At 35.6% G+C, this 14,376-nt stretch overlaps 1 protein-coding gene across 1 annotated transcript; it reads right to left on the bottom strand.

Annotated features, from left to right (window-relative positions):
* Positions 1-8,853: 8,853 nt before the first annotated feature.
* On the bottom strand, positions 8,854-14,037 carry LOC134325971 (putative C-type lectin domain family 20 member A). The gene is made up of 8 exons (XM_063008166.1): positions 13,856-14,037; positions 13,439-13,550; positions 11,880-12,020; positions 10,525-10,574; positions 10,075-10,434; positions 9,451-9,780; positions 9,253-9,344; positions 8,854-9,063 (listed from the first exon to the last, which is right to left on the bottom strand). The coding sequence occupies exons 4-8, from the start codon at positions 10,559-10,561 to the stop codon at positions 8,965-8,967; spliced, it is 918 nt and encodes a 305-aa protein (XP_062864236.1). The 5' UTR covers positions 10,562-10,574; positions 11,880-12,020; positions 13,439-13,550; positions 13,856-14,037; the 3' UTR covers positions 8,854-8,964.
* Between the last annotated feature and the right edge of the window lie 339 nt (positions 14,038-14,376).

Here is a 14,376-nt window from a genome sequence, read left to right on the forward strand (position 1 = left end):
CATTGAGTTGGTTCTCCTGTTGATAAGCTTGTTAATCATTGAATTGGTTCTCCTGTTGATAAGCTTGTTGATAATGATTGAGTTGGTTCTCCTGTTGATGAGCTTGTTGATAATCATTGAGTTGGTTCTCCTGTTGATAAGCTTTTTAATCATTGAGTTGGTTCTCCTGTTGATAAGCTTGTTGATAATGATTGAGTTGGTTCTTCTGTTGATGAGCTTGTTGATAATCATCGAGTTGGTGCTTCTGTTGATAATCATCTTCTTCTTGGTAAAAGTCCTGCTGATTCGAGCGGGCTATAGACAGAGAGGTTTAAAAGTAAACTTAATAAACATGTATAAAAACACTCACATGTAGGTGTTGTTTGACCTTCGTTGTACGCTTCCTCATCAAAGTTAAAATCAATGATAAATTCAGTGTCTTGCCCATCATCAACTTAAAATAAAAACAAAATGCATGAATGATTAATATACCCCATGGTAGTTACTTTTTATCATTGAATATCATGATAATAGCATAATAGTCAGAGACAAATAACTTAAAATAAATCATTTCTGATTATACAGATTGTAAAGGAATATCTTGTAGAGTTAGGAATATCTTTAAGTTGAAAGTTGCACAAATATTTCAAGATTCACCATAAAGAAATGTTTTCTTACCTGAAGCCATGGTTTCAAAATGTTTGACTCTGGATAACTGGAGCTTGAAGTTTTCTGCAGATGACTGACATAAGTAAAGAGCTGTTGATTACCGAAGGCTTTTTGTACAGAATTTTACTTTTTGAAACTCATTATGTTAGTAACATGGTGGGGTTGGGGGGCACAGCTGGATAGAAAAACCTATGGAATGAGGGAGAAAACACTTACTCACTTATTTAATTAATAAAATTTTTGATTTTTTAAAATTCAGTTTTATATTTAGTTAGCATTAAGTAATTGGGGCTCACATAAGGCCACTAAAACTGTGTGCGTGTTGTAGAGAGAGAGAGAGAGATCTGTGTGAAGTAGCATTCACTTACTCATTTATTTTTTGTTTTATATGATTTTTTAACTGTATGTGTACAGTGATATAACATTTGTTAAAATAGTATTAAAATAGTATTGGAGGAAACAAGACGCCTTCTAAACAATTGCTGACTCATTATTATTAAACACTTACAGTGGGGTCAAAAAGTATTTAGTCAGCCACTGATTGTGCAGGTTCTCCTACTTAGAAAGATGAGAGAGGTCTGTAATTTTCATCATAGGTACACTTGAACTATGAGAGACAAAATGAGAAAAAAAAATCCAGGAAATCACATTGTAGGATTTTTAAAGAATTTATTCGTAAATTATGGTGGAAAATAAGTATTTGGTCAATAACAAACAAGCAAGATTTCTGGCTCTCACAGACCTGTAACTTCTTCTTTAAGAAGCTCTTCTGTCCTCCACTCGTTACCTGTATTAATGGCACCTGTTTGACCTCGTTATCTGTATAAAAGACACCTGTCCACAGCCTCAAACAGTCAGACTCCAAACTCAACCATGGCCAAGACCAAAGAGCTGTCGAAGGACACCAGGAAGAAAATTGTAGACCAGCACCAGGCTGGGAAGAGTGAATCTACAATAGGCAAGCAGGTTGGTGTGAATAAATCAACTGTGGGAACAATTGTAAGAAAATGGAAGACATACAAGACCATTGATAATCTCCCTTGGGATCAAGATCTCATCCCGTGGGGTCAAAATGATCATGAGATTGGTGAGCAAAAATCCCAGAACTACACGGAGGGACCTGATGAATGACCTGCAGAGAGCTGGGACCAAAGTAACAAAGGCTACCATCAGTAACACACTATGCCGAGAGGGACTCAAATCCTGCAGTGCCAGGCGTGTCCCCCTGCTTAAGCCAGTACATGTCCAGGCCCGTCTGATGTTTGCCAGAGAGCATATGGATGATCCAGAAGAGGATTGGGAGAATATCATGTGGTCAGATGAAACCAAAATGGAACTTTTTGGTAAAAACTCAACTCGTCGTGTTTGGAGGAAGAAGAAAAACCCAAGAACACCATACCTACTGTGAAGCATGGGGGTGGAAACATCATGCTTTGGGGCTGTTTTTCTGCAAAGGGGACAGGGCGACTGATCCATGTTAAGGGAAGAATGAACGGGGCCATGTATCGTGAGATTTTAAGCCAAAACCTCCTTCCATCAGTGAGAGCATTAAAGATGGAACGTGGCTGGGTCTTCCAGCATGACAATGATCCCAAACACACCGCTCGGGCAACGAAGGAGTGGCTCCGTAAAAAGCATTTCAAGGTCCTGGAGTGGCCTAGCCAGTCTCCAGACCTCAACCCCATAGAAAATTTGTGGAGTCCGTGTTGCCCAGCGACAGCCCCAAAACATCACTGCTCTAGAGGAGATCTGCATGGAGGAATGGGCCAAAATACCAGCTACAGTGTGTGCAAACCTGGTGAAGACTTACAGGAAACATTTCACCTCTGTCATTTCCAACAAAGGTTATGTTACAAAGTATTGAGTTGAACTTTTGTTATTGACCAAATACTTATTTTCCACCATCATTTACAAATAAATTCTTTAAAAATCCTACAATGTGATTTCCTGGATTTTTTTTCTCATTTTGTCTCTCATAGTTGAAGTGTACCTATGATGAAAATTACAGACCTCTCTCATCTTTCTAAGTAGGAGAACCTGCACAATCAGTGGCTGACTAAATACTTTTTGGCCCCACTGTATGTCATAATTTCCTCAACCCTCACATCCTTCAAACCCCTCACATGTTCACATATGTGTGATGACTGGTTTGACAGATCTGACTAATGCAACATGTGTTTTTAATTATGTATTCATCTTTCTAACAACCTAATTAACACCACCTTTGTCCCCTCACTCATGATCGGAAGCCCCTGGAGAGGAGGAACATCTCTGGCCTAATAATGTTCTCAGAATTGCTGACATAAACTTCTGATGGCGTGTTATTATTTTTTTACACATGTAATCACTTTCTCAACCCCCATAAACTTTAAACCCCTTGCCACATGTTCACGTATGTATGATGGATGGATTGACAGATTTGACAAATGCAACATGTTTTTAATTATGTAGTTATCTTTTTAACAACTCAATAAACACCACCTTTTCCCCCCTCACCCATGATTGGAAGCCCCCAGGGTGGGCTATCATGACAATTCTTAATTATACCCCTTACCAATAAACGGAAGCTGCCGGACGGGAGGAGGGGGGGGGACATCTCTGGCCCAATAATGTTCTCAGAACTGCTGACATAAACTTCTGAATAATTGATGGCTCATTATTATTATCACATGTCATTTTTACTCTCATTCTAAGCCAGTGGTGGGCAAACTACGGCCCGCGGGCCACATACGGCCCGTTAGGCTGTTTAATCCGGCCCGCTGAGTATTTACAAAACTGTCCTAAAACCGCATTAATTTCATCTTTTTCCTGCACTACTTGCAGGAAATTGAAACTAGTGTTTCAATGGATTCCACTAGATGGCGCACGCCAGGCGGTTAGGCTTGGACCTATAAAAAATATACCACACCGTCATAGGAACATTGATTCGGCTGTTTAACATTTATTATTTTTATTCTTTATAATAATAAACCAGAACCATGTTTTAGGCAAAACAACATCCATAAAAAACATCATGTAATCATGTAACAACAGTGCAACAACATTTTTACATAATCCATATAGCGTCGGCCCTGCCTGCGTTACTTTAGTTTGGTCCTAAGTCGGATTCGAACCTAGGGCGGAAAAACATGAGCGATGCGCTCTGCCCTACTCAAACAGTGGTGCAATAAACAGGTTATGCTGATATAACCTGCGCACACACGGCATTACTGAGACTAAAAGTGATCACTACTTAGAATAATAACCAAACTAATTCCCACGGTAGCAGCAGTTTCCTTCTGTTTCATAAATATCACCCTGTCTCAGTCTAATCTGCTGCATTTCTCTCCCATTGATAAAAAATACGGAACAAAGCGCGTCCAGTATCAGTTCAATATGGAACACCACGTTTGGTTTCCAAACAAGGAACGATTCTGTATTTTACGGGACGGTTGGCAACCCTACTATCACCCCAGCATGATCAAACCACTTGACTGGTTTAAAATGTTACACATAAACCATTAACTTATGTTGAAAGTGCTGCTTTGGTTAAAGGCTGAATTGGTTTTGTTTAGATGGCGATACACCAAGTAGAAACAAAGATAAAAATAATAAAAAATGCATTTAAAAAAATCACATTCACGCATGTGTAAATGTGCACATAAAAGGAGTCTGTCGTTTCATTTATATTCAAAAATTCATCCTTTAATCACGAAAATAAAGGTTTAAATGTGAATTTATGTTAGTTCCAAATCACCCACCCATCCCCCCGCACCCACCCGGCCCGTCTGTCAATTTTTAAAACCCAGTGTGGCCCTTGAGCCGAAAAGTTTGCCCACCCCTGTTCTAAGCTATAGATTTGGATTAAAAACACAAAAGCTCTGACAGTGTTTAGGTATTGATCTCAGTAACATGTGGTGTGAATAAAGAGAAATTAAGAAAATGTCAGGAAGTTGGCCTTAAAGTACAAAGGGGTAGAAACACTTACCACTTTGTGTTTATATTGCTGACCTGCTCTGATGATCTTCATATTCTTACCATAGGTTACTGAAACTAAAATGAAAACAGAAGCAGAGTTTGGTTTTCCTGTCATGTTTGATCACTGAGATCTGGTCTTTTTATTTTATCTCATTTAATTACTTGGGTTTTTTAATCAAATCTCAGCTTTGGAACATGCTGGAAAGATAAAAAGTGCCCCACTGTCTACATCTTAATCTCAGTGACGGTATATATATTATTTACAATCAACACAATATGTACAAATGTCCTTTTTCAAGTACAATCCAAAATTTTCCATGCTGGTTGACCACAGTAGGCTAAATGTCTTTGGTTTAGTAAAGTTCAAATATATTTCAGAAAAAAACTTAAATAGTTTCATAATAAACATTTATCAGGACTTACATCTGAGCATAAAACCTTCAAGTTTCCCAGGAAAGGACCTTCAAAGTACTTAAGTTAATTATTAAACAAGTAGAGTAGTAAACACTTTTTAGATTCCCACAGGAAATGCTATGGGAAGTCCTTTAACAAAAATCAAATCAAAAGTAACTATATGGTGATTGAAACCATGTCTGTTCAGGGGGTACCACTTACTATTTTGGGGTAAAATTTCTAACCTGCTCTGCTTCTTCATATTCTTACCATGGATAACTAAAATATTGACAGGAGAAGAGTTTGGTTTTCCTGTCATGTTCAATCACTGAGATCTGGGCTTTTAATTTTGTCTAATTTAGTTACTGGTTTTTTTTTTTTTTTTGCACATTAAAATATTAAATCCCAGCTTTTGAACATGATAAAAAAAAGAAAAGGCCATGACTAGTCAGTCTAAATCTCAATCTCCACTGCAGATATAATTAATATCAGAAGATGTCAATAAGTCTGCCCTAAAAACACACAAAACACACATTTCATGCTGTGCTGGTGTCTTCTATTAGTTTACACGTTGGTTACATTCATGACAGGACAGGTAGTTACTGGTTACACAAGATTCATCAGTTCAAATCTTTAATGTCAAACACAGTCATGGACAACTTTGTATCTCCAAGTAACCTCACTTGCATGTATTTGGACGGTGGGAGGAAACCAGAGCACCCGGGAGAAACCCACGTGGACACAGGGAGAACATGCAAACTCCACACAGAAAGGACCCTGACCACTCCACCTGGGAATTGAACCCAGGACCTTCTTGCTCTGAGGCAACAGTGCTACCCACCGAGCCACCATGCCACCCTTAACGTATTTAATAACAAAAAAACTCTCCAGAAATGAAAAGAACTTTGTTTATGTATTCACTTTCTGTTTTATCTCAGTCGAGGTTGGCAGTAGAGCTGGAGAACATCTCAGAAACCCTGGTGACAATGTGAAAATCTATCACAAGCACCACACACTTACTTATTCATTTAAGTTACAAAATAAAGTTCTTCAGAATATTAATAACTGGTAGTTTGCTATTTAAAAGAATGTGTTTATTGTGAATCAGATATCAGATCATCAAACAAACACACTTATTCGCATGTAATTTTTATTTTAAGGATGATATGCAAGACATATAAATGAAAAAAATCATTATAAGAAGAGTTTAATAGTTTCTATTTCTTACATGCATCCAATTAGAAACCCCAGACATATCTGTAAAATTATACAGGAATTACATAACTGCATACAGTCACCAACACAAATCACAGCACAACTTTTAAGTAACTTAATAAGTAACTTAATTATAATGAAAATGCCAAAGTAGAAAAATAATTGAACCTTTAGCCTAAACAAAATAATATATTCAGAAAATACATTTACCAAGAAAATATAAATTGTGAATGATACGATTACACAAAATAAGTCAAGCTAAAAAAGGTTACATAATTAAACAATAATTGTATAATAGAAAATGAAAATGAGTTTATATTTAAGATGGTTTTCTGATGAAGATTTTTCAGCATTATCACCATGGGAAATCCTTGTTTCTGATTAGCTGGAAGGTATAAATCATTTTTTTAAAACTTGATGGAACATAATGTTGGTAATGCATGTTCAGCTATTGTGCTAAAAAACTAAAAGAATAATTATGGGTTATGGATTTTAACATTATTTTAATTGTTTGAAAAGCACAATGAAAGAAAGGCAACAGAATGTGACAGCTACAACTGAGGAATTGACAAAACAATAGCAATACCAATATTACAGATGGAAAAAATACAGTGGTACCTTGAAACTGGACGTTAATTGGTTCTGGGACTGGCGTTGAGTTTAAAAGGCGTTGAGTTTCAAGGTATTTTTTCCCATAAGGATGTATGGGAAAACCTGTTAATGCATTCCATGGTCACATGGAACTGCATATATTTTAGGCTAATGTAAAACACTTATACACTGAAAATAACACAAATATAATATAAAAACACTAAATACAATTGGAAAACAGTTAAAATTAATATAAAAATACAATAAAAGCTGCACTTTACCTTTACTGTTCTTTATTGTTTTTTTATGCTTCCTAATCGTGGATGCTTGATCTTGGAATACCGTATTCCGTTCAGTAAAGGCGCACTCACATGAATAGCGACAAAATAACTTTTGAGCTTTTCCACTCAAGCTTCCATGATTAAGAAGCACAAGGAAACAATAAAGAAGTAAATGTAAAGAGAAGATTTTATTGTATTTTTATATTGATTTTTAACTGTTTTTTAATTGTATTTCAGTGTTTTTATATAGGCGTATTGTACTAAAACAACAAGCAAGGAAAATTATTAGTGGACAGAACTTATGAGCAGTAATAATTAAAAGAAGTGTTCCTGTGTCGTTCTGTTAGTACATTAATCAACGTTAAGCTTTTTTTTTTACGTTAAGCTGATTTTCACAATTGCTCAGAACTCCCCGCTATAACACAAGTTTATAAGTGATACAGTGAGGAAAGTACTGTACAGCAAAACACAGAGTGTATTTAATTGTTATATATGCTTACAAAAAAAGGCTGAACACGTCGAATTTAAGGGAACATCAAGTTTAAGAGTACAAATTTCTCCCCAAAGTGCGTCGAGTTTCAAATATTTTGAGTTTAGTGGACGTCGAGTAACAGGGTACCACTGTATAATAAAAGTGAAACTTGGAAAAATAATCAAATAAGAGTTTATTTAAATCAAAGTCAAAAATAATTCCCTAATTTAAAAGCTAAATCCCCAATTGGTGGCTATGGCAAATGCAAGTTTATTATTCTTTAGTAAATTATAACCTGATGTATCTTAGACTTATTTTAAAACACAAGTAAACAATTCATTCATTTTAATTATTTATAATTTATTTATTTAAAATATTTGGCCACAGGCCAGTGTGGAAATATTAAAAGCATTGGGGACATTTGTTTTTCATAAAAGATGTTACATTGATGTAATATTAAATAGGTGTTAGAACATGTATCTTTTACCAATGCAATATAAAAGTTTTTACTGCAATTCAAATATCCACATCCTTTCTTTCTTTTTTCTATTTATGCATTTTCTCCCATTTTTTCCCAATTTAGCATAGTCAATTTGTCTTCCGCTGCTGGAGAATCCCTGATTACAGTCGATATATTGCTACTCACGCCTTCTCCGACCTACGCGCAGCCCTTAGCGGAACCCTTTTTCACCTATGCACTCTGCACAGACGCCTCTCTATCTGCCAATCAGGGTCCTTCCACAGCATTTGAAGACCCCACCCACATAGTCCGGTCATCCCGCACTAGCAGAGACATGTCTGCTGCAGGCATCGGTGGCAATGCCGAGTTTCGAACCGAGGAGTTCAGAATCTCGGCGCTGGTGTTGTAGCGGAATATCTCGCTGCACCACCTGGGCTCCCCTTTATTTCTTCAAAGAAGAGCAGGAATTTTGTTGGGTAAAAATAGTTAAACAATCGTTCTTAAAAGATTTTAAGCATTTTATGAAGATTATTAGTTGCATGTTGTTGCAAAATGGTATACCTTATAAAAGATCAAAGTGACTTTACTTGAAATTTTAAGGAAAAATCTGACTTACCACAAATGCAGTTCCATTCATATTACAAAATTATATACACATTCTGAGCACCCTGAAACCTCAGCTAGGCCTCATTTTACTATGTGTGTGGGGAAAAAAACAATCCAAATGTTAACAATTAGTCACATAAGCACATTAAACCACTTTATGTGACATCTATTGCTCTTATTTTCTTAAAGAAATGGATAAAAAGATGCTTTTTATATTATGATCAGGCAGAATGTAAAAAGAAATGCAGTGCTGCATGGTAACACCTTACAGTAAAGGGTTATCATAATCAACATTCAAAATAAGTATCTAATGCAGTTTATAAGATAGCTAACATAAAAGTCTAATCTATCTTTTTGTGAAACACCAATCCATTTGGTTGCTTCCTCCATTTCAGCTTAATGTTACTTTGCAGGCCAAGCTCAATCAGCTTCTGCTTGATCTGCAGAAAAGAGTTTCACTTTGATGAGTAAATATAATAGTGCATGGTCTGAGTTAGTAAATTCTTACAAGACACAAATTGCTTTGAGTGCTAAGTTTATGGTTTGTCACATTTTATTAAGACTTAAATTCCTGGAGATGAAAATAGGAGAGGACATTACATTATTGTACAAATGAGGGTGAGACTCACCTTCTCCAAGAGTGCCGCCATTGTTGCATAATTATTTACATCTTCGCTGGACTGAACCTTAAGCTTTATGATTTGTAGTTGACCTGTGATTACTGTATGCAGAAATGAATATGCACAAAAATGTTAGTGTGCTAAAACTATATTTGAACATAATTTCTAAATGATATGAAAAACAGTATAAATACAAGTTTAACTCACTTCTGTAACAAAAGGAAGACTTAACAAAGAAGCAGTTGTAATTCAAAGCCTGGCCATTAAGTACAGAAGTGCAGTTTTCAATTAGCAGGTTACTTGGTTGTCCAGGCATCCACTTAATAGTGTTGAAGACTGTCTGGTCTGCCCACTTCCAGGATCCACTGTATAGGCCAATCCAAGCAGCTTGAGTGAGTTTTCCCCGGATAAACGAGTCTTCTGTTGCGCCTCTCGCACTCGCCAGATCGGTGTGAAATGTTCTGCAGTAATTCTGAGCATCAAACCAAGTCATATAGGTAGAGTTGTAAATGTATCTAGCAGAACCAGTGAATCTTTCTGTTAAAAAGACAGAACACTTCTTAATGCAATATAATTCAACTGTACTGTTTTCTAAAAGAGAAGAATAATTATTAAAACATTGCATTTATAATTTTGGCATGTAGCAGACGCTTAGTAGCCAATTAGTCTTCCGCAGCTGAGGACCCCAATCTCGTCTAAGGATGGTATTCGCCTGACACACACTCCATCAAATTTACTAATGTCTTGAAGAAGTGCATCAGTTCGAACAAATACAGAACCATTATATAGAATACATTTACACATTTGTAAATTTATTAAAATGTCCCTTACCATCAAAACACATAAATGGATGTGTACATTCACATGGATGAATATCCCAACACGTTGGGGTAGCCAAAACACACGTATAAGCTGTATTGTAGCTGCACCAATTTGTCATAGTTCCAAGTGATTCATTTGCAAAGGACCAGCGCCAGTCAACGTTAAAATCAAAGTACAGCCCAATCCAAGCATCAGAAGTAAAAGACTGGGTCTGTGCTACATTCTGAAGTTTGATCATTTCATCACTGGTTTCGATGGTAGCCAGGTCTGTGTGTGTGGCTCGGCAATAAGTTTGTGCATCACTCCATGTTTTTCCTTCCCGGATCAGATAGTACTTACGAGGGACAGACTGGATCAGTGGGGCAAATCCTGTGGAATACAAAGTGTTGTTGCAGTGTTAGTGATTAGAACTTTTTATACATTTATACAATATTATTTAAAATACATTCTTTTTTTTACCTGTAAAAAACAGGAATATGAAGAGATGCTGCTCCATCTCGGACAGATTGCTGAAAAAGTAATTTAAAGGTAAAGGAAAAATAAACGTGTTAACCTCTCTTAGATATGGTTTGTTTTATTTAGAAAGACCTGTAACCAGAGCCAGACTTAGGTGTAACCACACAAGTTATGTACATATTTATGTATGCATGTACAACTATCTGTTCACATGCAGTCCTCTTCACAGTGTTGACACACCCGTAAAACAATAACAAAACGGACTGTAAACCATGATAAAAGGCATTCTTCTTTCTTTGACCTTTTGATGTTTTGCCAATAAACTTCCCTTTATTGAAAGTTCAGTAAATAAAAGAAAAAACAAAACTAAATCTTGTCAGAAGACAATAATTTTCTTTAGTTTATATGTACCATGGTTACTTGGCACCCCTTCAATTCTCTTCAATTCCCTTCAAAACACCTGGAAAACAGTATGTGTCAGGTTTGGTGGTCAATGGCAACATAAGATTCTTTTTGGCAACTTCTGGTAATCCAGATGGCATCCTATTGTAGTTAGGGAAAAGTTTTGTCCCCAATACTCAACTAATGTTTTTCATTCCTCAGGTGTAATGTTCGGAGATTTGGGGTTTTTCAACTAATTGTCAATTTTCTTACAAAGTTCGGCACAAAGTGGTGAGACAAAACCTGTGCTTGCAAGGACTTAGTCTTCATTGGATCATCCTTGTATACCCAGTCATGATACCCTCACCTGTTACCTGTTGATTTTTTTTACTCGTATTTTGTCTGTCTCAACATTTTTGAGTGTGTTATAGGCTTTGATTTCCAAATTTGTTTATATTTGCAAAATACAATTAAGATGGTCAAACAAAACTTTACAGATCATTTATTTGTATATCTGTCAGTTAAAGTAATGTTTAAGAGAATTAACAAATCATAGTTTGTTTTATTGCATTAAAATGTTTCTGGAAATGGAGCTTGAAAAAACAAAACAAAAAAAATGCTAACTAATGTGAATATGTGTTTTATCTCTAAATTTGTTTTTCAACAAAAGCTGAATAAGTCAGAACACAGGTTATACATGATTTAAGCATCAACTTGTAAATAGACAGCAGGGGAAGCCACCTATGGATGTCATATGAAAATCCAAAAAAGGGCCAAGCCCTACCTGTAACTAAATGAGCATTTCAATACACAGGGTAATATTTAGTTAACTAACAAATCAACATTTATTTAACTAACAAACCAACGTGTATAAGGAATTACTCAGAACAGTGTAAATAACATTATAAACACTGCATTTCCTGCAGTATGTTTGCTTAACAAATGACCAAACTAATAAAAAAAATATTAAAAGATACCTGAAAAGTCAGAAAAGTGTGACTCTGTGTGCGATCCGACTGTCCTTTAAAGAGCCTTTTTAGCATCTGACCATTTAAGCTGGTTGTAAATCTTCTTCAAACACTTGCAAAACATGAATCCTTATTTTCCTCCTTCATGTGCTACAGTAGTCAACAGAAGATGCAAATGGATACAAAGTTGACTTTTTTTTTTTCAAGTGAAAACATTATTTGCATAGCACAGTCATCATGTTACAGCACAACTGAACACACTGTGCAACTAATATCACCAATTAAACAATAAAGTAAAATAACGTACCCTATATTTACCCTTATTACTTTGCAAATTGGGCAAAATCTGATCTTGAATTAATTCAGTCTTTTCAGATGATCCTGTAATACTGAATACAGATCTTACTCTATTTTAGCTGAAAAGTTTATAATAAACCAGCCTACAGCCTATGAACTATAATCATAATCCTTGTACAGTGAATTGTATGTTACATCAAGAAAGGGAAACAAATTATACTGATTGATCCCTGTCTTGGCAGTTTTGTAAACTGTTTTAAGGAATGACATCTGTATAATACAAATAATATATAAATATGTAAATACAGTGGGGGTTAAAAGTCTGAGACCACTAGTACAAATTCATCATATAATCAGTATAATAATTTTATAAAAGATAAAGAAATTAATAGAAACATTGACATTGATTAATACATATGTATTTATAGTTAAGTTCTATATATAATTACAGAATGAAGAAGGATGAATGTGATTAATACACTTTGAACTTTTGATGGTTGCATTTACACAGAACTTTAAAGCACTGAGCTTATTACACAGAAGACAAAAAAGATGATGCTGGTGCTCAACCAGAGGGCATCACAGGGGTTAGCAACCAAAACATTTGTGTTTAAAATTTAAATTTTTTTGTGCTGGCTTGTGCTGATATTTCTACTGTATGTAAAATGCTTTTTAAATGGCTAGGCAGTGACATCATAAAGTATGTTGGCTTTAAATGCTGACTTTAAAATGCTGGAACAAATACTATGACTCTCCTAAAGTGCACTTTTTTATAAGACTAGACAGTATCACTATGATTTTATTCAAAAACAGTTTTAGACTTCTAGGCTAAGAGAACATATGTATTCTTTGACATCAGTACTTTGTTTGTAGGGAAAAAAGCTGCTCTTCCAGTGTAGCCTACTTGGACAGAGATAGTGGTATCATCTCTTAGAGTACAAACATTCTAAGTTGCAAAAGAAATGGATTTCATATTCCTCAGTTCCTCAGAGTTTTATGTTTCATATCCCCATTGTCCATATTTACTTTATTTATCTGTCATCAAGCCAAGATAAGAAATCACTTCTATCACCAAAAATCATATTCATTGTGGTGACACCTTTTGTAAAGAAAAAAAATAATCCACTGAAATGTAGGGACACTGGTATCAGTACACAGAACTGACATTAGATTGTCTACAGATTCAAATACAAGCAGCATCTGCAATTAACACCCAATAAGAACAGTGTTAGTGACTTAGACTACAAACTATAGAAGAGATGAAATACTACCTGAAAGAAAATATATCTGTTTTGGATGTCCATAATCTTCTCATATTGCCTGCAGCTTCAAAGCCACACTGAAGTATGAGTAGTCACAGTGCAGCCACATATCTTGGCCCACCTTCATGGACAACAGAACCATATGACTAATTATCAGAGCATGGCAAGAGGAAAAAGTGCCTAAAATGAGTGCACAAAAATGTGTGACAGTGGATTTAAACTAAAAGTTCTAAAGTTCTGCTTTAAACTATGCCTTTTAACAGTCAAAAAGAAGTTCCTAAACACACAGTTAAGATGTATTTAATGCAAGATGACCAGTACAAGAAATCGCTTCAGACACAGGTATACTGAAAAAATTTGATCTAATAACCATGGCATGAAAATAAATGATTTAACCTTACATAAAAAAAGATATTTTATGCAAACCTGGTTTGAACTGGGAACGTAGCTCCTGTCACAAGAGACTGGGAAAATTCAGCCCCTTGCCACAAAAAAAGAACAAACAGTTGAAGGCAAGACGCCTTGGCATGTGTCGTACACATGTGCAGCATGTTCAATGGCCTGAACACAGAAAGCAGGAATCAGTGATTACTCGGACGCATCTACAAATCAATAGTTGCGCCTTAAGTCAACAAATGAATATGTTAATATCAGTTTTATTCCTGGAAAGACAAGACTGGCACCATTTTCAGACTATTTGCAGACTTTGGGCAGCACAGTTTTAGCAGTAGAGATGACAGAGCAACTTCAAAACAGATGCTTTAAACTAGAGATGTCCAAACTTCTCTTGTTGGGAAGTAATAATTTGCAAACACGGGCCACAGACTTTTGTAATAAAACAAATAAAAATATAATAGACCTACTTGATTGCTAACAATTACATTTTCTTTTTATTTGAGTGAGTCCTAATGTATTATAAAATATAAATTATAATGTATTATAAACAG

This window comes from Trichomycterus rosablanca, chromosome 14, assembly GCF_030014385.1.
Source record: "Trichomycterus rosablanca isolate fTriRos1 chromosome 14, fTriRos1.hap1, whole genome shotgun sequence".
NCBI lineage: Eukaryota > Metazoa > Chordata > Actinopteri > Siluriformes > Trichomycteridae > Trichomycterus > Trichomycterus rosablanca.